Source organism: Canis lupus, chromosome 28 (assembly GCF_003254725.2).
Source record: "Canis lupus dingo isolate Sandy chromosome 28, ASM325472v2, whole genome shotgun sequence".
NCBI classification, from domain to species: Eukaryota; Metazoa; Chordata; class Mammalia; order Carnivora; family Canidae; genus Canis; species Canis lupus.
Window position 1 is genome coordinate 12429861 of NC_064270.1, and position 23547 is coordinate 12453407.

Consider the following 23547-nt stretch of genomic DNA (forward strand, 5'->3'; position numbering starts at 1 on the left):
TGTGGCCTCTTGGGTCTAGCTTCTTTCATTCAGCATAATGTTTTGAAAGTTTGTCCATGCTGTAGCATGTACCAGTAATCCATTCCCTTTTAATGGCCAGATAATATTCCATTGTCTGGGTATACCACATATTATTCATCCTTTCATCAGTTGATGCAGATTTGGATTGTTTTTACTATTTAGCTATCAAGAATAATATGAACTTTTGGGAACACATTTTTGTGAGGACCTGTGTTTTCAGTTTGCTTGGGTGTATATCCATACTTGGGTAAACATATATAGATTTAGTGGAATTGCTGAATCATAAGATAATTTATGTTTAATAATTTGAGAAACCACCAGACTTTTCCGAAGCAGGTGACTCATTTTACAATTCCACCAACAATGTCTAAGGGTTCCAATTTATCCACATCCATACCAACGTCATTTTTATTAGAGCCATTCTAGTGGGTGTGATGTGGTATCTCATTAGGGTTTTGATTTGCCTTTCTCTAATGATGAAGATGCTAAGCAACTTTTCATGTGCTTATTGGCTAGTTGTTTATCTTCCTCAGATAACTGTCTTTTTCCATCCTTTGCCAACTTTTTTTTTTAAGATTTTATTTATTTATTCATGAGAGACACAGAGAGAGAGGCAGAGACATAGGCAGAGGGAGAAACAGGCTCCCTGCTGGGAGCCCGTTGTGGGACTCTATCCCCAGACCCAGGATCACATCCTGAGCCAAAGGCAGATGCTCAACTGCTGAGCCACCCAGGCATCCCCTTTGCCCACTTTTTAACTGAGTTATGTTTTTATGAGTTGTAAATTTTCTTTATATATTCTGGGTATAATCTCCCTATTAGATATAGGATTTGCTGGTAGTCCGTTAAATACATTCTAAAAGCATTCTCAAGTCCAGTTGACCTATTTTTTCTTGGTTGCTTGTTTTTGTGATGTCTTATCTAAAAATATTTTTTTCTACTCCAAGGTCACAAAGATTTACTCCTGTATTTTCTTCTAAGAGTTTTATAGTTTTCACTCTTACATTTAGGCATTTGATCCATTTTGAATTAACTGTTGTGTACAGTGTTAGGTAGGCATCCAGCTTCGTTCTTTTGCATACAGATATCCATTTGTCACCCACTAGTTATGGAGCTATTCTGTGCCAGGTGCTATTCTTAGATTCTGGGGAAATGGAGATTAAGTGGAACATAGCTGTTGCCCCTCAGAAAACATATCATCATAGTAGGGGAAATCACTTAGAACAACAGCATGGTGAAATTATGCCTAGCTCCTGGAGTGGTTATAGCAAATGGTAGCTGCTATAATAATAATAACAATAATAATGATAGCTATATTGTTGTTATAAGTGCCAAAGAGAGGTTTGTACAAAGTGCTGTGGTGGGAGGGAGTGACTACATTTTCCATGTCTCAAGGTTGGCTTCACTGGGAGCCACCCCCAACCCTTCTGAGGCCTAGGAAGCAGAGGGGTACAGGGAGATAGGTCTCTTAAAGGGCAACCTTTTTTGAGAGAAGATGGACCTCAGGTATGTGTGTCATGAGCACAGCTGATTTCTGAACAAAGGTTATGTGAACAGGGCTATGTGATTTCTGATTCCCATTTCAGTCTGTACCCAAGAAAATGACTTCATTCATTTGTCTGTAGATTTCTATAGGCATTTGATGTGATCAGAGAGGCTGACTGTGAATTACAAAATATTTCTAATAGATTACATAAGTGTATTGTCTTGAATATTATAAAATTAGGACTTAAAATCTCTATTCCCTGGTGATCACATAGTATGTCCTCAAATTGACCTTATGAAGTGTATACCAGTGGTTGATTTCCACATGGAAGTTATGGCACTCCATGAAACATCATAAAATCTTAATCAATTTATTATTTTAAAAGATTTTATTTATTTATTCATGAGAAGCAGAGACATAGGCAGAGGAAGAAGCAGGCTCCCCACAAGGAGCCCAATCCAGGACTCGATCCCAGGACCCCAGGATCACGCCTGAGCCGAAGGCAGACGCTCAACCACTGAGCCACCCAGGTGTCCCAAAATGTTAATTTACTAATCCCATTTTATGAACTAATCTCTTAGTGGCAGAAAATGGCTCTTTTATATATATTCTGAGATCCACATTACAAAAATTATCCAATTATAGAAAATAATCTTAAGAAATCATTTTTCCAAGTTTTCTGTTACAGTAGTCATTTGTTTTGTCATCTGTTAGCACATGTTAGCAGGAAAGTGAGAACAGGTGCCATAAGTTTAAGAACAATGTGTTGAGGAAAAGGCCTTTAAATTGAGCACATTCTAACAATTAACATAATCTGATTTAAGCAGTTGTTTCAAAGAAGGATAATTTTAGAACCACTGATGTAGAGTTTAAATTTTAATTTAAACACATTATATTTTATTAAAAAACAAAGGTTTTGGTGTCTGGTTTTAATATCATCTATTGTGTCAACTATGGATTTTCATTCCATTTAGTTCAGTTCATCAGGCATTTATTTGGGTTCCTGTTATATGGAGTGTATCCTATCTTAGTCTATATCCTGGAGGAGCTTATGGCCTGAGGAAGAAACATGGTCCAATAGAGGACACACTCATTGCTAGTTACGAGAAGCAGGAAATTGTGACAGATGCTCTAGTGGAGTTGTCAAGGATTTCAAAACACAAACAAGGAGAGATTGGTTCAGATTCAGAATGGAGCAGATCTGGTAGGACTTTCTTGAGGAACTAGCGCCTAAGCTGGAACTTGAAGAGTGCAAATGGAGTGGGAGGAGACAGTGTGCACGAAGACTTAGAAAGTACATATGGACCAAGTTGAGGAAGTGAAGGTAACAAGGCGCATCTGGAGTATAGAATGGTAGGGGATATAGCAGGGCATTTTGCTGTCTTGATACTACCAAACCAACGAATCTGGATTTGATTCTGTGCATACTAGGGAGTCTTATAAGGTTTTTGAGCAAGGCAGTGGGATGATCAGACCAGTTTGGGGTTAGTTGAAGGACAGGTTGGAGTTGGAGAAGAAATCAAAGACAATTCTTTTTTTTTTTTTAAGATTTTATTTATGTATTCATTAGAGACACACACAGGGAGAGGGAGAGAGAGAGAGAGAGAGGCAGAGACACAGAGACACAGGCAGAGGGAGAAGCAGGCTCCATGCAGGGAGCCTGACGTGGGACTTGATCCCAGGACTCCAGGATCACGTCCCAGGCCCAAGGCAGGTGCTAAACCACTGAGCCACCCAGGGATCCCCCAGAGACCATTCTTGAGTGATACAAATCCCATTTTTCCAATTAAAATTACCAATAGGTAGTGATCTTGTGATTTGAGGTATCCAATACAGAAGTTCACATGTATAATTTTAATGGTTAATTATGCCTCCAGAAAACTGACTACTCCATTTATCTGATATTTTTAGCAAGGGCCAAGCTTAGAAAGGGTAATACTGATAAAGTATGACCTTCCTTTTATTAATTTATTGGGGGGGAGGGGGCAAGAATAACATCTAAGTCACAACCCTAGATTTTCTCCTTAAATGTCTCTTTGCCAAGGAAAAAAAACCACCCGGATCTGCATTTTAGAAATAGGACCAGAAAATGTATTTATCAGCAGATAAAAACAAATCAAGGTAAAGCAGGATAGTAGGACTGTTAGGTAAGACTCAGTCTCTACTTTAGGGCTGACTCTAGTTACCTGAGTTTGCAATCCAGCTGCCCCACATCCAGGCTATGTAACCTTAGGCATGTTACTTAACCCATCTGTGCCTCAGTCCTTTCATCTATAATGGGGATAAGACTAGTACTTGTCTCAGGAGTTGTTAGAAGGATTACATGAGTTAATACATAAAAAGTGCTCCAAATAGTGCCTGACATATGATGAGAGTTCACTATACATTAACTATTATCATTCAGTTGTTGGACAATAAAAATTAACTGCCTGCCTATGACACATTATAGTTTACAAAGCACTCTTACACACCCACTAGGTCCTCTGAGCCCCCAATGACCATATCCTAGCTGTCATTACTGCTAACAAACCACTCCAAAACTTAGAAGCATAAAACACCACCATTTTATGATGCTCAGATTCTATGAGTCGGGAATTTGGATGAGGTGCAACAGGACTTACTTATCTCTGCTTCACAGTGTCTATGCCTGCAGCTAGAGAAGACCAGATTGGCTGGTGAGGACTCTAGCAAGTGGGGCTGGATCATGAAAATTGCAGATCCACAGCCAACACAGCTTCTCCACTAACCTGCCTGGCACCGTGGTGGGATGGCTGGAAGGCAAGGCTCATCTGAATATGTCACCTGAGCACTTAGACTTCTATGTGCCCTCTCCACCATGGTAGCATCAAACTTCTTAGAGCATTTTTCCAGAAGAAGCCACATGCCTTTTGTGACCTAGCCTCAGAAGTATCCTTGTAGTATCCCACTTTCCTGTCCTCTGTGGCTTAAAGTAGTCACAGGCCTGTCCAGATTCCAGAGAAAGAGATATAGACCACATCTTTCAATAAGAGGTGTATCAAAGAATTTGAGTCCATGTTTTATTTTTTATTTATTTATTTTATTTTTAAAATATTTTATTTATTTATTTGAGACACACACACACACACACACAGAGCACAAGCAGGAGGAGCTGCAGAGGGAGAGGGAGAAGCAGGCTCACAGCCGAATAGGGAGCCTGATATGGGGCTCGATCCCAGGACCCTGGGATCATGACCTGAGCTGTAGGCAGACGCTTAACCCACTGAACCACCTGGGTGCCCCCAGAGGCCATATTTTAAAATCACCATACTGGTATTATTTCCTAATTCTAAATGAGAAAATAGAGACTCAGTAGAAGTTAAATGATGTGCCCAGGGGCAGTTGCACAGAGAGTATTTGGGGTAGTTATGGGGGGAAGTTTGGAGGAAAAAAGACTTCTAACCTAAATCTTTTGATTCCAAATTCTCATTCTTTTAATTAGGTTATTTATCCTCCTTCAGCTTAGATATACTTGCTAATATGTGAAAGTTAAAAGAAAAAAAAAAGTTAACTGGCTTTGTGTATACTAGGTAACTTTCTTAGAAAAGAGATAGATATAAAAGTAAAAGGTTTCGGGGTGCCTGGGTGGCTCAGTTGATTAAGCATTTGCATTTGGCTCAGGTCATGATCCCAGGGTCCTGGGATGGAGCCCTGCATCAGGCTCCCTGCTCAGTGGGAAGTCTGCTTCTCCCCCCACCCACCTCTTTCCACCACTCATGCTATTCTCTGTCAAATAAATAAATAAAATATTTTTCAAAAAAGTATAATGTTTGCATTTGTAAGAGCTTGTACACAAGCTTCATATTTTAAGGAGGTCCTATGATGAGTTCAGTCCACAATTGGTCACAGAACAACTTTTTATAATTTTCTCATAAGGAAAGATTTCTTTAAAAATGTTCCAGATGCTTAACTGTGACTTCATTTGTTCTCTAGGAAAATCTCACCTGGCCATTGTCCAGCGGGTGAACAATGAGGGTGAAGGGGACCCCTTCTATGAGGTGATGGGCATTGTCACACTGGAGGACATCATAGAGGAGATCATTAAGTCGGAGATCCTGGATGAAACTGACCTCTACAGTAAGTGCATGGCCTTGGCTTTTTTTCCAGGGTCATCCCATTTCTTGTGAGATTCTCAGAGCTGGCCTAGGTTGACATACTGTGTCAGAGTGTTGGGACAAGCCCATGCGTTGCTGTCAGCCCCCAAATGTTAGGTGCTGGCACGGTAGGATACCCTGGCTTGAGTCACCCTGAGTCACTGAGAAAATGCTAGCTAAATGTTTATCAGGAGGGAACCTTCGGGAACTAAGCCAACACTAAAAAGGAGACCTCCTGGCGTTTGGATGGAAGAGGAACTAACGGAAACTAAGTGTGCCTCGGGTGGCCTCTCTGCCCTCATTTTTGTCCCTCCCCTGCGTTGTTTTGGTTTTGTCTCTTCCTCCATCTAGCACTCCCTGGGGTTGCACTCACAGTTGGCCCACAAAACTGCAACAGCGCACAGTCAAGACTGTCAGGAGATTGCCCACATGCAACCTAAGCCCAAACCGTAAATAGCCCTTCTTCCACACTGCTCTTCTCCCTCATGCCTTTTCAGCCCTGCAGCCTGGTGTCTCATTCTCCCTCTCCACCTCTGCCCTCCACCCACAGCCCTCTCCTTGGGAACAATAGGGACTCCAAGCAGAGGGTGAGGGCTTTTGGTTACTGAGCCTTATCAAAGCTCTGCTTGCAAACATTACAAAGGCTTGCTTTGTCTGTGGGAGGAGAGTGTTATCTAAATCTACCGGAGTCCCTAGGCCAGGAAGTGTTTCCTCCTCTGAATTTTACTTCATGAGACAGCAGTCTCTTTTCCCTACCTCAGATAACTCATTCCATCCAGAATCCTGTCCTTAGTTTGCTAGGAGCAGCCATTCTGAAACCAGCTCACTGTAGAAAGAGCTTTAATGCTGTAAGGCAGTGAGTGGTGCATAAAGACTGCCTTCCCTTTATTCTTAGAGACCAAACCCAAAAGATGGGTCAGGCCCAGACAAAACACAAGTAAGAGTGTCACAGTGTCAGAGTGATTTTGCTGTGATACCCTAGCCAGACCCAACTTCTTCAAATAGGGGTTAACCTCTACCTCCCCCATTCCCTTCTCCCTTCACCTCTACTCACCACTCTTTTTTTTTTTTTTAAGATTTTATTTATTTATTAGAGAGAGAGAGCATGAGTGGTGGGAAGGGGCAGAGGGAGAGTGAGAAGCAGACTCCCTGCTGAGCAGGGAACCTAATGTGGGCCTCAGTCCCAGGACCCTGAGATCACAACCTGAGCTGAAGGCAGACGCTTAACCAACTAAGCCACCCAGGTGCTCCTCTGTCCACCACTCTAGATTTAGAATTCCCAAGTATCTCAGTAGATCTATTAGGGAAGGCATTCACACTAAAGTGTTAGTGGCTGATAGTAGTGATGGTAATCTAAATGAGTATGCTCTTCCTCCAGCATTTGTTTTAACAACCTTGATGTTCCAAATACTTACTATTAAAATAATAGAAATGAAGAGGGAGATGAGGAATGATTCTCCAATGGTGAAATGTTAAGTGGCATTCTGTTGAAGGAGGGAGAAGAGATATTTAAGCAAACATGTCCTATTAAAGCAGAAGATTGCTCACCAGTGAGAGTAGAAGAATTGATCTGATACATCTATTTGCTGCTTTCTTGCTGAGCAATCCTCTTTCTAAAGTTAGAGAAGGTTAGGGTTTTCCTGCCCTTATAAATAAGCTTCTGGAAGGATTCTTTAAGAGCTGTGAGAAGGCCACGGAACCAGGAATACTGTGTTTCTTCTCATTTGACCCTGACCCACAGGACAGCCAGGTCTGCATCTTGCCACTGTTGTTATCGGAGCAAAAGGAAAGTTAAAGCAGCAGCCGTGAGTCCAAGATAGGCCCACAGGACAGCACGGTAGAAGGGCACTTTCTGTCTTCTAGAAGGAAATCCAAACTTCTAGAAAATGGGGCTGAAGTGAGCTCCAAAAGGAGGAGAATACCGGGGAGCCAGATTCTAGGGCCCTGGTTCCTCGTCCCTGGGCTTCATTCCATTTAATGTCCACTGCATCTGCTCGGCTTGCGCTACAAGTTCCCTGCAGCCCTGTCTGTCTCCAGGCCAAGTCTGGAGAAAACCCAAATCGCTCTCCTTGCTCTCCTTAGCACTGTGAAATAGGCGAGACACTTCAAAATTTTACTCAAAACTAAGGGAAAGCAAAAAAATATGTGACCAAAGAAAACATTCCCCCTATTCCTAAGAAAATATTTCTTGAAGATAAGCTTAAAAAAAGAAGAGAGAAAAAAATTTAATTGGAAAAAGCAGATTTTCCCCATCAGTATCACAGGCCATCTAAAGTCCCTCTAAGGCTTTGCCTGAGAACCCAACTTTGTAAGTTGTAGGGCTGTTCCCATTCCTTCCCCTTTCTTCTTCCCTTGATTTTTCCCAGTTCTCTACCTGGGGAGAGGCTAGGGTTGAAGCAGGAGAATTGTGAGTGGGAAGAGGAGACGACCACCTACATCCCTTCGGTGACATGCCCCAGGTACTGCTCAGCACGGAGTTTAAATCAGCAGGAAGAGAGAGACCTGGTGAGCCCAGCTCTGGGGACAGGAAAAGAGGCAGAATCTTGCTGGGCTCTGCCAAACCTGCCCTGAGTTTCATACTAACTGCACAGGATGAGGAGAAGCGTTATCGCTGCTTAGGAACCTCACTGTGTAGATGAAAACAGACACACCGAGGCTTAGAGACTTTGCACAGCTGGTAAGGAGGGGAGCCGGCACTGGAACCCCAGCCTTGGAGGCACCAGACCAGCCTTTCCCCTATTCCAGTCCACACCACCTCCGTGTACGTGATACTGAGACCTGGAGGCATGTCCTGCTGTCTGTCCCTTATCAGCACCCTTCTCCTCCCCGGGAAAGAGAAGCTGTGAGGTCACCTATAGTTGATACATTGCAGACACTCACGAGATCCCAAAGGATCCGTCTGTCCCATGTGACTGTGGGAAAACTGATTCTGAGATGGCCCCCATCTGTCCCCTGTGCCCCTACAGCAGACAACCGGAAAAAGCAGAGGGTCCCGCACCGGGAGAGGAAGCGGCACGACTTCTCCCTGTTTAAGCTCTCCGACTCAGAGATGAGGGTGAAGATCTCCCCGCAGCTCCTGCTGGCCACACACCGCTTCATGGCCACAGGTATGACCGCCCACCCCCACATCCCCTCCTTAGGATCTAGAAGGTGAAACCCGTGCACCAATTACATCTATAGCACCTCACCTTACAACCTAATTCCTATGCACAGCAGACACAGAACCTCTGTTCCAAGGGAGGGAGTGCCGTAGGTTGGGCCGCAGGATGCCACATATCATCATTTTCAGCCCCAGCCCTGATCTTCTAGGGTGGAAGTACACCTCAACTCTGCTTTTCTCTCTTCTTCTCAAGAAGGGAGCTAAAGAAACCACTGCTGCTCTTTTCCCTTCCTCCCCTTGCTTCCTGGCAGGAGCCTGAGGCCGAGCTCCATCCTGTTGGAGCTGAGGTGCCCCTGAGGATTTGCTGAGGAGGGCGACGAGGCCCAAGGCCCAGGACCTTCCCAGGACCACATAGGCTTATGACCTACAAGTTCTTAAAATACAGAAGTCGATTGTGAAACTTGTAATCTTTAGAAAAAAAAATGAGGCTCCAAATACAAACTTCTTCTTATAAAGAAGATAGTATTTGTCTTTGAACTTTCCATCCTTCTCATCCAGGCCTAATGAAGGTGCTGACTTAGAATAATCACTCCCATGACTAAGTTCAATTATCAGTTAATCCAACATGGGTTTCTTGGGTGTGTTATGAGTCCTAGTACTGTTCCAGGTGCTAGAAAACAGAAAATTTTAAATTGGAGCTTCATGAAAGTAGTTTTCAACATGTTTTCTAGTCCTAATTACAGATTTCTTTTAACTACTGGCTGCCTGTCACAGCAAAACAGCTGCATCTGTTCATAACATAACATAAAATAATATCTGTTAATATAAAAATGTGATGCGGCAAGGCTTCACATTTTTGAGAACGTATCCCTTAAGTAATTAACTCTGTATTAACTTGGAATTTCTTTTCATTCAACAGATACATGTCATACTAACAAATCAGATTAAATTCTCCATATTTCATTTGATTATAGTATTAAAGCTTTTGTTATTCATATGGCTTACTTATCTGTGCTCTTTTTACCATTACTCTTTTTCTCCTTAAACCTCTTTATTGAGGTAAGATTGACATACACAAAGCGGTACGTTATTAATGTATACAACTTGAGGAGTTTGGAGCTAAGTATACACCTGTGAAACTACTACCGCAGTCTGTGTCATGAACATATCCATCACCTCCAAGAGTTTCCTCCCACCTTATTTATTTATTATTTATTATTATTTTTTCTATGTTAACATAAAATCTCTCTCAGCAAAATTTTAAGTATACAATACAGTATTCCTAATTACAAGCACTGAGCTAGAAGATCTCTAGGATTTATTCATCCTGCATAACTGAAACTTTGCACCCTTTGACCAGTATCTTTCCATGCGCCCCTCCCACTCACCCTGGCCAACCAAGCTACTTTCTGCTTTTATGAGTTTGACTATTTTATTTTGTTTTATTACATTTTTAAAAAAAAATTTTGAGAGAGCATGCATATGCATAAGGGGAGGGGAGGGACAGGGGGAGAGAGAGAGACAGAAAATCTTAAGTAGGCTCCAGGCCCAGCACAGAGCCCAAAGGTGAGCTTGATCTCACCATCTGAGCCAAAATCAAGAGTTGGATGCCCACCAACTCTGAGCCACCCAGGTGTCCCACATTTGACTATTTTAGATTCATCATATAAATGGTGTCAGAGGGATGCCTGGATGGCTCAGTGGTTGAGCCTCTGCCTTTGGTTCAGGGCATGATCCTGGAGTCCCAAGATCAAGTCCCACATCAGTGCTTCCTCCATGGAGCCTGCTTCTCCTCTGCCTGTGTCTCTGCCTCTCTCTCTCTGTCTCTCATGAATAAATAAATAAAATCTTTTTTAAAAAAAAGTGGCATCAGACATATTTGTCCTTGTGTGACTGGCTTATTTCATTTAGCATAATGTCCTTCAGGTTCATCCATGTTATTGCAACTAGCAAAATTGCCTTTTTATTTAAGTTTATGCACAACTTTAAATAAAATCAAGAAGAAAATGAATAGCAAAACTGACATTTCCAAAACGGTGATCTGTTTTCTCCAGTGTGCCAGCTTAGGGACATACATCCCCAGAGGCCATGGGGAAAAACTGAGATGCACACTTGGGTATAAGACCCCCCTCTCTCTCCCTAAGAGAATCACAAGAGCCCTGCCAGCTTGGTGCCCAGGAGCATGAATGGAGGTGGCTCTAGACACATAGCCAGGTCGTGCCTATCCTGACTCCTCCAGCTGCTGATTCTTCCTGCCTCCCTATCTCCCCTAGAAGTGGAGCCCTTTAAATCTCTGTACCTCTCAGAGAAGATCCTGCTCCGGCTCCTGAAACATCCGAATGTGATCCAGGAACTAAAGTTTGATGAGAAGAACAAGAAAGCCCCAGAACACTACCTCTACCAGCGTAACCGCCCTGTGGACTACTTTGTGCTGCTTCTGCAGGTGAGTGGGAAAGTTAGGGACCCTCTGAGGGCAAGATGAGGGCATATCCAGGCTGGTTGGAGAGGAATGGCTGTGCCTTCTTGGTGCCGGGTTCTAAGACTCAGCCTGCTACCTTGCGGCAAGGCCAGTTGGGGTGGGCATTTGTCCATGACTCACCATAGGGATCTGTTGTGACTGGCTAGTGTCCCAAGAGTGGTGGAATCTTGATGGCAGTTAGTCTGGCCAGTCAGCAGTGTTGATGATGGAGTAGAGTGGGTACGTCTCCAGTAGAGGGGTTTAGCTAGCCCCTGGCCTTGTGCACTGCCCCACTGGTTTTTTTTTTTTCTTTAAGATTTTATTTATTTATTCATGAGAGACACACACACACAGAGAAGCAGAGACACAGGCAGGAGAAGCAGGTCCCATGCAGGGAGCCTGACACTAGCTGGTGCTGGGACATTCGTTATGGAAGGGCCATCACGAAGCAAATTGGTTAGTCAGGACTGGATGCTCTTTGATGAACTAAGCAATTAATTTACTACAAAGGGCTACTGAAGTTGGAGGTGCTATTTTTGAAATGGATCTAGACAGACTTCACATTTCCCTGTGATAAGAACATCAGCCCACCTGTTATCCAGACGGAAGACTTTAGGGTTGTAGTCAATAGGAGAACTGGAAGGACTTATGCACACCCTTAGTACACTTTCTTCTTTCTCCAGGGTAAAGTGGAAGTGGAGGTTGGGAAGGAAGGCCTTCGCTTCGAGAATGGAGCCTTCACCTACTATGGGGTCCCAGCCATCATGACCACTGCTTGCTCAGGTACTCCAGTTCCCAAGCCAGAGCTTTTTGGGGAAGCAATGGGATATATGGGTTCAAGTCCTGACTCCTCTTAGGGACTCTGTACAAGCCATTTAACTTCCTAGACTTTAGTTTCCTCCTCTGTAAAATGAGTGTAAGAGTCATTTCATATACAGAGAGTTTGTTTGCAGAAGTACATGGTAGACTATAACATTATCAAGTGTCAGGAGTGGGTGGTGGTACTTTTCCATATGAAAAGACAAGTTTATTTTGCTTTTTACACTTACATTGATTGCCTGGTTTTTGCAGGGTTGGTCCGGGAGGTGGGGCATTCCCCTAAGAAGGTGTGTTTTCTGAACTGCCTCTGAAACGCATCATATCCTTCTTTCCTTAGATAACGATGTGCGGAAGGTTGGAAGTCTGGCTGGATCCTCTGTCTTTCGTATGTATCTCTCAAACCCCTCCCTCATCTGCCCCCATCGTGGTCCTGCCTCAGCCCACTCTGGGGACCTGGACCGAGCACTTTGAGCCTGGGCTGGGGCTAACACAAATGTTGGCAGCCTCTTTGTAATGCTCTGCCTGGAACACTGCCTCCTGCCAGGTACCCACAGACCACAGGTGCTTAGTTTCTGTGTTTGGAATGTTTTCTCCTGCTTCTCTGCTCATGGGCAAGTGATGAATGACAGGGCGGGAAGTTGTGAGGGGAGGGGCACCATTTAAAATTGTCACCTGCCGGGGAATGCAGGCAGGTGATTGGTGTGCTCTGGTTCAGCCGTTCCTTCTCTGCTATGATATAATTCACTCACTGGCCTTTACTTGAAAACCCTGGTATGTCATTAAGGTATCAGGAGGAAATGACTGCAAGGTCTTAGGACACAAGTCCCAGGCTGATGCAATATAGTGCTTACCTGCTTCTCTTTCCTCGTCACCACATCTTAGCTAGTGGAGAGCGGCTGCCAGGTGGCTGTGCATGCTGATGGTGAGGGCTGCCACAGGGCTGATGGCTGGTTTGTTCTGTCCCTTCTGTGCTCTACCTTCTCGCTGTTTCCTGTGTGGAGTTATTATACTTGTGTTTAGAAGGCATGGCATTTATTGGAATATAAGTGTGATCCAGAAAGAATGATTTCTCTAGATTTCTTTTTGATTCATGAGTCTGAATTTTGCATTGCTTTCAGCTGTTAGTGTTTACAATGGTGGCTATTTTAATGCCAAATGGGGTGTTTTCTCTCATCATAAAAAAGGATTTTACATAGTGCTTTATATTGGGATTTATCAGAGGATCCCAAAGCTGTGATATCATGATCCCTGGCACATGAAAGGTAGATACCATTTTAACAGAGAGAAACTAAGGAATTGACTTGCTCCAAATTACCAAGCAAGTTGATGACTACCCTGATGCATTCCAGTGTCCTGGCTGGTTCACACAATCTCAAATACAGATTTGAGACCCATCACGTTCTGGAATGCAATATCTCTGTGGAAATATTGGAAGAGTTTGCAGTGTAATTCATATCCTAGCCCAGCAGAAGGCTGAAATGAAGTTGAAGTACCTGTCCCACCCAAGGCGTGGCCCAGCATGAGCTGAAGAAATGGAAAAGAAAAGCCCTGGTACATTATTACACTAACATAAGCCAACAAATCTCAAACAAGGTTGATGAAGAAAGCATCACCATCTTAGAACAAGAACTGTGGAATGGGTGAGGGATGGGCTACAGGACCAGGGAAATCTTGGTTCTCTAAAGGAGATTTCCATCCATCACGTTAGGGATTGCTCAAAGTGAAGTAATTCCTAGGATTCTAAATGTTACCTAGACATGGGGCCCTGTTCTGGCTCTTTCAGAAGCCCAAAAGATGTGGGAACAAGGAGCCAAGTGAGGTTCCCCAGCCCGCCTGATATGGATGACCTTTTTTCTTTAAAAAAAAATTATTTTAAGAGTTGTGGAACACGTTACCTGGTTTCTGTCCTTGCTTCCTTCCTGTCTCTCATTCTTTCTATCCATTTCTCCTTTAATCTTATCAGTGAGACAGGAGTAAATTTGCAATACTGATCTCTCCTTCAAAACTGGTTAACTAAAAAGGAGCATTAAGCTCTTCCCTGCCCCCTCACTTTTGAGCATCTCTATAAATCTTCATAAGGAGAAAGAAGTCGAATTAGCCAGTAGTAAGGTATGGAGACATTTTCCATTGTACCGTATAAGCTCCCCGCCCCCCACTTAGTGGAGGACAGTGTGAGATATCTGCCAAGGCTGCCACACCCTGCACTTGTGCCAGGTGTGCCCTCAGCCCAGGGTCCAGCCACCCAGCATAACTCACTGGCTGAGAAAGTCAGCCTGCAGTCAAAGGAGAGCTTAAGGCAGTACATTTTTGTAGTCTTGATCTAGCAAACTACCACTGTCCTCGAAGCCAGCCTGTAGCTTTATTAGCCTTTGAGGGAGATAAATGGGATGGCAGGTTTGCCAGAACACTGGCCCTGCAGCCTAGCCTCAGAGTCATATTTGAGGTTATCAGTCTTCTCTCTCTTGGATCTGGTTGCCAGAGAACCCAAGCAGATTACGATGAGCCCGGAACTCTGAAGGAACCAGGCTTGAGCTCAGGGTAGGAAAAACAGATGCGCACAGGGCTAGGCAGGCAGGGAGAGACCATCTCCTACCTGTTTGGAGTGTACATTTAATTTGCAGCCCAGGAAGCTCTAGGATGCTTCTTGAGACTGGGGTTTCTTATTCCGGTATGTCTCACAACATTAGGAGTCCATTCCAATATTCTTTGACATCTGGTGTCAGACCAAATGATTATCAGGTAGGAACAAAGCTCTGCAAATCCCCTGAGTGTATGGGTGATGTCAGTAAAATCACCTGGTGCAGCGGCTAAGACTACAGAAGTTGCCAGTTTCAGTGTGCTGTCCCCTGCAGACCGACTTCATTTAGTCCCCAAGGAAGGGGCTCCCAGGATAATTAGATGAGAGAGAGGAAGACAGATTCCCAGACAGAAACAGCCTTTGATCTAGCAATGCACTGTTCCTCCGGAGCACTGACCACGAGGAGCTCCGAGGAGTCTGAAGCAGGGTCCAGCTTCCTCAGGGCGCCCCCCGCCACCGCAGGAGCACGCACTCTGCTTCCAGCCATCCCGCAGGCAGTCAGATGTGTGTGGAGGTTGGGAGGCCCGGGGTGGCGAGGGGAGGCCTTGCTGGACTCCCAGCATCTTTGCTGGCTCAGAGAGAATGCCGCGTCCCCGCGACCCCCTACCTCCCAGGGAGCCTGCCTGATCTTGTCATCGGCAGGTCTAATGCCCTCTAAGATTACTGTGCATCTTTTCAGAAGACTTTGAGCAAAGACTATTTTATGTTCCTGTTTCTGGAGAGCGATTCTGTGAGAGGGTAGGCAGTTTCCCTGTTTTCAGAGGCAAGATTCCCTTTTTGCGGAGAAATGTAACATTGTGAAGATTCAAGAACAGACTGACTCACACACTTTGCTCTTTGTCTTTCTCCTTTTATGTTTATCTTACCTTTTGCAACTCACAAATCCCTGGCCCTTGACTCTTCTCTAGTGCCCGTCTCTGTGTCTCGTACCTTCGCCTTCAGCAGAGGGGACTCCCTGGCAGGCTCCCCAGGTAAACATGCGTGGGTGTCTCTCGGGTCTCTGTAGATCCAACGGGGTTTGCAAGAGGCCTTTGGTTTCTATCACTGTCCTATGAAAGAACTAGCCTCCTCCAGCAGGTGCTCCAGGATGGAGGTATACAGCACACCACATGGAAAACACTCATTTGCGCAAACAGCCCAGGCATTGCTGGTTCAATGGTGTCACTTGGGAATTTAGCTCCTGGGGATGTCTCTGTGGATGTACAGGGAGAAATGATGGGGTGAAGGATGGTGTGGTTCTTCCTCATCATTTGTCTCCCTGCAGAATGGAGGGCTGAGGAGTGCAGCAGGAGAGAAATAGAAACAATGGGCTACTATTCTTTATTGCTGCCTATTTTCTCTCCACCATTCATTCTATGTGGCCTCTACCTTTAGCTGACCACTAACCCATCCTCATCTTCCTCATAATGTTACTCCCTGGGGACCATATTCTCTCTGGCTTTACTCAAAGAAGATGTGTAAAAATTTCAAGACAGCGTTCTATTAGGTTTAACCTCTGTTGTTAATTAAATAAAAGTTGCTGGGTTTCTTTTTAACTGGGTCAGGCAACTCTTCATAGAACTACATGGTAACTCGAGGATGGAGGACAATGTAATAAATCTAAATAATCAATGAAGTGTTTGTTTTGTTTTCATCTCTAGAGGTTGCTCTCTTAGGCTCATGAAACAAGTAATGACCGAACCAAGAATTTATTTGTTAAATTGCCTTGAAGTCAGAATGTGAAAATACAGTCCAATTTCCTGCACCCACCACATCTGTCTCCTTGTCCCAGTGTAGGACTCTGAGGCCCCACCACAACCTCAGCCATCAAGAATCGAGTTACGTTTTGCTATCTCTACAGTAGACCGTCAACTTTCATAAAGGTTATGTCCTGAGACCTCAAACCCCCAAATTTGCAACTTGAGCAGTATTTATATTGACTCCTGCTTTCTCCCAAATCACATTTTTCCCATCAAAAACCATCTGGATCCCATGTTTATCTGTAAAAGACAAGTTAATCATCTTCTCAAATTTCACCAAAGTTTTCTCTTATTTAATGATGATTTTCTACCAAGAAATAACATTTTTCTCGCTTTGTGAGAGCTCACGCCTTCATGATGTCTACAGACCAGCATGGTCGATGTGGGATGCCAACCTGGTGCCTTCTATCAGCTAACTGGTCTATTCCTGCCTGTGGGCAAAATGAGAAATGACCACATCATGGACCTTCAGGATCCTTCACACACAGGGAGTCTTGGTAAATGAAGAGAATGCTATAAAGCTTCAGCCAAAAGAGAAGGTTTACATTTTTTAAAAGATGTTCAACCAAAAGGATCAAAGAAGGGGTATATTTTCCTTTTAAATTACCCTCAGTTAACCAGACAAGCCAGTTCTTTGTAACTTTCCAATTAAAGGAAGGTTAATTTTAGTTCATTGATATTTATCATGAAAAACTTGATAGTAACCCCTTATGAGACCAAGATGAAGGAGACTTGTTCCTGCTGTGTGACGCACTCCACGCCCCCTCAGGAGGTGCTGCCACTTCTGATCCTACCCTGGTTGGTGGCAGCTGCTCCTGAGAGCTCTTTGCACCTTCCCCTTGTTTTCCATGAGTGGGTGTCCAACCCAATAGGTGAGCCACAAAGCTGAGAGCAAGGCCAGCTTCTTCTGACCCTTGGTTTACCTCTACAGAGTAGAGCAGTGAGGAGCACAGCAGGAAAAAAGAAAAGGTGTGAATGCCTTGCTTCTCCTTTGACTCTTTCCTCCCACCTTCTTTCATCTGCTCTCCTTTTGTCTGGCCCCATACTTAATTTATGATCCAAATACAATTATTTGCATATATTATGTCTTGCCCCCACCTTACACAGAGGAAAAAAGAAATCCTGGAAATTAATAGAGCCTTTAAGTTTAAAAAGAGCCCAGTCATTTTATTTGATCCCCACAACCCTCCAAAGAATTATCATTTGAAAACAATAGGTAAAGGAAACATGCTCCGAAAACATCGAGCCATCCATTAGTATCACAGGGAGAAGGTAGAAGGATGAGGATTGGAATCCTAATCTCATTCTCTCTCTTTTTAATGTTACATTTATTTTTTTAATTTTTTTAATTCTTTTTTATTTTTAACAAAAAGTTTCCAATTAAAATGAATAAGTCACAGGAATACAAAGCAGAGCATAAGGAATACAGTCAGTGATACTGTGATAGGGATGTAATGGGACAGATGGGAGCTATACTTGTGGTGGACACAGCATAATGTGTAAACTTGTCAAATCACTAAGCTGTACACCTGAAACCAGTGTAACACTGTGTGTCAACCATCCTCCAAAAAAAAAAAAAAAAGGTTTCCAGCTTTATTGAGACATAATTGACATATAACATCATGTAAGTTTGTATGTATGGGATAAATTGATACGTATATATCGTATCTACTGCAAAATTCTTTTTTGTTGTTTTAAATTCCAGTAGAGTTGACATACAGCGTTATATTAGTTTCAGGTATAGTGATATGTGGCATTTTAGAAACAAAACAAATGAGCGAAAGGAAAGGAAAGACAAACCAAGAAACAGACTCAAACTGATGGTTAGCAGAGGGGAGGGGAGGGGGATTGGTAAAATAGGTGATGGGGATTAAGGAGTACACTTGTCTTGATGAGCACTGGGTGATGTATTGGGTCTAAGACTCAGGTCCTGCTTCTATTGTCTTGGACCTGGCTATCCCTCTGAACATGGGCCTTTTGTGCCCCCTAGAGGACTGTGACTTACTAGCATTTTGCAAGCTGTCCTGCTAATGAATTCTGGTGCTTACAGTGGATTGAGGCCAGCGGTCCTTGCACCAAATATTGCCACCATTATCCATAGGCAGTTTCCTTCTATATGAAGCTTTAGTTTGAAATAAGGAGAGCCGAGTGGTTTTGTGCATTGATTCCAGAGCAGAGAATGATGTAATTAGCCAGCTTTGCAGGTGCTTTGGTTTAAAAAATAGACTTCTGATCAACCCACTGAGACTACACAGCTCTATTGCAGTTATCATTCCCTCTCCCCAGATTCATTCCTTTTTTCTTTTCCCAGTGGAGATGATTTCCGAGTTCTCCATGATAATCTTTCCAAATCCACAAAAGCACAGAGGCAGGAGACGGGTCAGGAGCAGTGATTCTTTTTCAGTGTTCAATTGACATCTGTAATGTGCTTTGAGATCGATGGGGACCGTTTCCTCCCAAAATATACAAGGAGTCTCTAAAAATAATCCTTTTACTTTGTAAAATGTGGTAAGTGGCAATGTTCCTTTGGGTTGGCTTTTGTGTCGTAAACATTTGGGAACCATTAAAGTTCCATGTAATGTGAGCGAGTTCATCTGGGCTCCTCACTTTGGCTGATTTGCAGAGTTCACATTGTAGCTTTGACAGAGAGCTTTTGGCATTTGGTTGTCTGATGTTGAATATTACCCCAGAATGATGAATTTTAATAATCCTAGTCTGTACTCTTGTAGGCCTATCCAGTTAAGCTCCCCATCTAGTCTGGAGAATACAGATGGCCCATGGCTTAGGGACCAAGACCAAAAAGGGCTATTCCTTCTTGTCTCTCACTGATGCTCCAAAAGATAGAAACAGACAGCCACTGACCCCTTCTTTCCCTTCAAATCCCCAGACTAAAAAGGGAAATGGGGCATTCTTCTACATCATGGGTTCTGCTCTAGATATAGGTGTCATGAGTGAGGCAAGTATCCCAGAGCTGTGTATAGGTTCATGGGGCTCCACCTATCAGGGCAGAGGATATTCCATTCAGCCCCAGTTACAGTGTAAATTCCTCTTCAACCTCCTCCTCCATCCCATGTCCAATTTTACCCCAGGGTCTTCTCCACCCAATCTCAGTAACTCCAACTTGCCGTAGGACAGATATCTCTTGCAGAATGACCATGCAAAGGCTGCAGGAATGGAGTCTATCATGCTTCTCCACAGAGCTTGGGAGTCTGGAGCAGAAAACCCTGCTCCCCACCAGCCAACGTCCAGAGCCAGCTTGAGGGTGTGATGTAAGCAAGAGTAGGCAAGGGATATGTTGGCTGCTTGGCCTACCTCCTGCTGAGGGATTCTGTGGTCAGTTTGATCACTGTTTGATCTGTCCCTCTTAGACCTCTTTGACTATAGTTTAGGATTTTCCTCTTCACTTTACTTCCCCAGACTGGGCCTCTGCTCTTAGGAAATGCCAAGGGGAATTATGCAACTTGAACTAGTTTGCCATGCTGCTGGGACACTCGTCTGTTACTGATTTCTTCTCTTTTTTTTTTATTAAAAGCATTTCCATTTCCCTTGCTCAGAAACCTCTGAGTGTATGTGCACAATTACCAAAATGCCAAGTCATCAGCATCCTACCTATTGAGGAATGTCAGGCTCTGGGACATGAAAACATTGATCTTACACAACACTCAGAGGAGCTGGGATTTCTTTGTCATGAAGTGAGGGTTTTTTTCCTTTTAAAAATTGCTTTTATAGGCCCGACCTTTATAAGACAGTTGTATCTTTTGGTGTTGGAAATCCTTTGGAATTTTCAATAGCATTGTTCTTACTTTACAAAACGAAACAGAACATGCTTCTCCTCCTAGCACAACAGTGATGTCGCTTGCATTTGACATGTGGTCCCTGTGAGTGACAGCAGAGTGGCATGCTTGTCCTGAGTGCCACTGAGGATGAGAGCTCTGGGAGGAACAGGGGTGCATTTGTGGCCTCATTTTCAACAGAGTGTGGAAGTGATTCAGGCAGAGCCTTCTATGGATGGAAGTGGTCTAGTGGGTAAGATAGGCCTGTTTCCCTGCCATTCTCCTGAAATGTGCCTAGAATTGTGACATAAGGGGTGATGATATGGAACAGCACATATCAGGTGTGTGAAGCATGTGTCCCACCAGGCAAAGTGGAGGGTTGTCAAGGAGATATGGTTATTTCTCAGGCCCTGCTCACACTCTCTCCTCTTGTTCCAAACTGAGTAGAGGCTAAGACACACCAGTTTAGGATCTGATTTTCCAGACTCCACTCACACAACAAAGAAGTCACCCTCCTGCAGGACTACCTGCCTTCCTTTTCCACAGCAATTACCCCAAGGAAGCACTATTGACTAACTTAGCAGCCACCACCTGCAGAAGACCACAAAGGATTTAGCCAAACCAGAACTCATCAGTTTATTTTTAAGGGACCAGAACCAGAAATGAAATGTTTATTTTCCTACCCAGTACTACTGCCATTTACAATTACCTGGGTGCTTCACTCTTGTCCACGGTGCCATCACTGTCCTCCTTGGCCCCTGGTCACTGTGGAAGAGGTTCTGGCCCTCCATCACCCAGGGGATAAGTAGGGCTGAGGAGACCTGACCCCAGGATCCCGTTTCACATGCTTTTATTAAAGCACTGGTGTCCTGCTGGTTACTGGCCCAAAGCCTGAGGCCTCCTGGTGCCCTTGATTCTCATTGCACACTCTCTGACTCTCTCCAGCTGCAGTTCTGAAGTGTCCTTTTACCTGTCCCTAGCTTCTTGGAGAAGTCAACTTCCCCAGAATGATTTTAAATTGCAAAGGAAAGGATTTCCTATCCAGGATGATTTGAGAGCTCTGAAATCTTTTTTTTAAACAAAATTTAGATTCTTTTTTTTTTTTTTAAGATTTTATTTACTTGAGAGTGAGAGAGAGCATGAGAGAGCATGAGCAGTGGTGGGGAAGGGGGTATCAGAGGGAGAGGGAAAAGCAGACTTTCCACTGAGCAGAGAGCCTGATGTGGGGCCCGATTCCAGAACCCTGAGACCATGACCCAAGCTTAAGGCAGATACTTCACTGACTGAGTAACCCAGGCACCCCACAAAATTTAGATTTTTAAATTAAAACTCTTTAAGAATCCCTTAGGTGTTGATCCAATCATTCTATACATTTTTCCTGAGCACCTACTCTAGGCCAGGCACAATGCTAGGTACTGGGTGTACCACAATGACCAGGAAAGATAAGGCCTCCGCCCTCATGTAATTTAGCATTGAGTTGAATAGACATAAGTTCAAACACATAATGAATTAAAACTTGTGAAAAATACTTGGAAGGAATGAACAAGGGACAGTGATAGGAGAACACAGGGAAATCTTAGGACAGCCATAGTCTTCAGAGGAGGTGGATTTCAGCTGAGACCTAATGACTGAGACTCAAGCAGTGGGGGTGGGGATAAGTGTGGGCAAGAGAAATACTATTTCTGAGTTAGTTGGGAAACACTTGCATGATTGAGGGCAGCAGAGCAAAAAAGAGAGGGGAAAAGAGTCCCCAGGATGAGACCAGACAGGAAAGCAGGAGTCAAGTCATGGGGGGGGTTTCAGGGACAAAAACAAGGAGTTTCAATTTTATTCAGACTAAATAAAAGGAAGCTGATTTGTGCTTTTAAAAATGTGATTCTGGCAGCTGAGGTGAGAACAGATCGTAAGATTATCAGAGGGGAGACAGGACTGGGGTCCAGGTAATTGGGACTTGAGTGGGGTCAGAGATAGAGACGACTGGCTTATTAGTTGGGAAGTGGAGGTGAGAGGGCCTGGTGTGGGCTGGGGGAGTGGCAGGAGTCAGGGGTGCGCCCGCCAGGTTTCTGGCTTAAGTAATGGAGCATATGCGGGGGGCACTTACTGAGAAGGGAACACTGGAAATAGAATCCTTAATTCTATAATCCTATCAAGGCAGCGATTGTTATGGTTCTAATGAGAAAAATGATTCAGCCTATTGTTATTTTACCCTTTCCACTGCCTGGTTTCCAATAACAGCTTGCAGCTAAACAGACCATCAACCTCCAGGATTTGCTCCAAATACATGCTAATCAGTTATCTTGATTGATGGCACCATTATCTCAGGAGACAAGACTAAATTCCCGAGGTTCTACCTCTAAAGAACAAGGAGCAGAATCTCTGAGGAACCAGACTCTGTATTCAAGCCCCTGAACTAAGTCTGTGTTATGAGAGGCTGACAGCACACCCCCTTCCCATTTTGGGGAAGAAATGCGGAGTGACATTAGTTGGGAAGCCGAGGGGTGAAAGGGGCTTGATGGTCTCTCCCTCAGGTTTATTCTGTGTTTGAGATGATGTTAGAGTCACTTTAAGAGCCTTTCTTGCAAATCAAACTCCAATAAAAAAAAAAATACAAAAAAAAAAAAAAAAGCTTTCTTGTAAACGAACAAGGGGTAGTGGAAGGGGAAGTGGGCGGGGGGATGGGGTGACTGGGTGACAGGCACTGAAGGGGACACTTGATGAGCACTGGGTGTTATACTATATGTTGACAGGTCAAACTCCAATAATATATATATATATATATGTATATATATATACAAAAAATATATATATGTGTATATATATATATATATATATATATATATATATACACAAAAAAAAGAACCTCTGTTGTATTGATTCAAGGAAGGTAGTTCACATATCTGTTTTGAAACCAAGTGACATGGTCTTAATTGAACTTTCCCTAGAAGTGGTTCTTGAAAACCAAACCAAACCAAAACAAAAAACAAAAACAAACAAACAAAAAAAAAAAAACACTGACTTTGAACATGTAGGATGCCTTTGACAGAAGGCATGTGGGTTATTCCAAATAGGTACCCATATGTTTGTGGGCTACCGCCTATCCAGAGTCCTGCCAAACTTAGGGCAGACCTGAGCTACTCCCACTAAAATGCCTCACCATGGCAAGGTATATATGTGCTGTCAGACCTAAGGCCTTCACCTTTCCAAAATAAGGCTTGTGAAGGGAGTTTATATCCTGGTAGAGGATCTCATGCTCTGGAGTAGCTAACCGCACTCACAGCATGGTCCTCATCTTCTGCACTTGACCCAAAGACCAGAAGTGAGAAAGGCTGTGGACCACCTCTGCCCAGCTCCTCCCTGGGAGAGGTTGTGGGGAGCAGGAGGAGCCTGAGCACAGCAGAGCCTTGAGTTCCTGTCCCCAGCTGAGCAGCTGGGCAGCTGGGCACCTTCTGACAGGAAGGGTG

At 43.8% G+C, this 23547-nt stretch overlaps 1 protein-coding gene across 7 annotated transcripts in view; it reads left to right on the top strand.

Annotated features, from left to right (window-relative positions):
• CNNM1 (cyclin and CBS domain divalent metal cation transport mediator 1) overlaps window positions 1–23547 on the top strand; it is a 59147-nt gene that overhangs the window by 19497 nt on the left and 16103 nt on the right. For 5 of the 7 annotated variants that reach the window (XR_004810259.2, XM_025466856.3, XM_035707961.2 and 2 more), the window contains exons 2-7: window positions 5459–5602; window positions 8586–8726; window positions 10993–11162; window positions 11861–11960; window positions 12334–12381; window positions 15483–15545. Coding sequence is in view for 6 of the 7 variants with exons in the window: in XM_025466856.3 (XP_025322641.1) it covers window positions 5459–5602; window positions 8586–8726; window positions 10993–11162; window positions 11861–11960; window positions 12334–12381; window positions 15483–15545 (666 nt within the window). In the remaining variant the exon portion in view is untranslated. The remainder of the gene's footprint in view (window positions 1–5458; window positions 5603–8585; window positions 8727–10992; window positions 11163–11860; window positions 11961–12333; window positions 12382–15482; window positions 15546–23547) is intronic. The other 2 variants (XM_025466855.3, XM_025466853.3) reach the window with 1 other exon arrangement.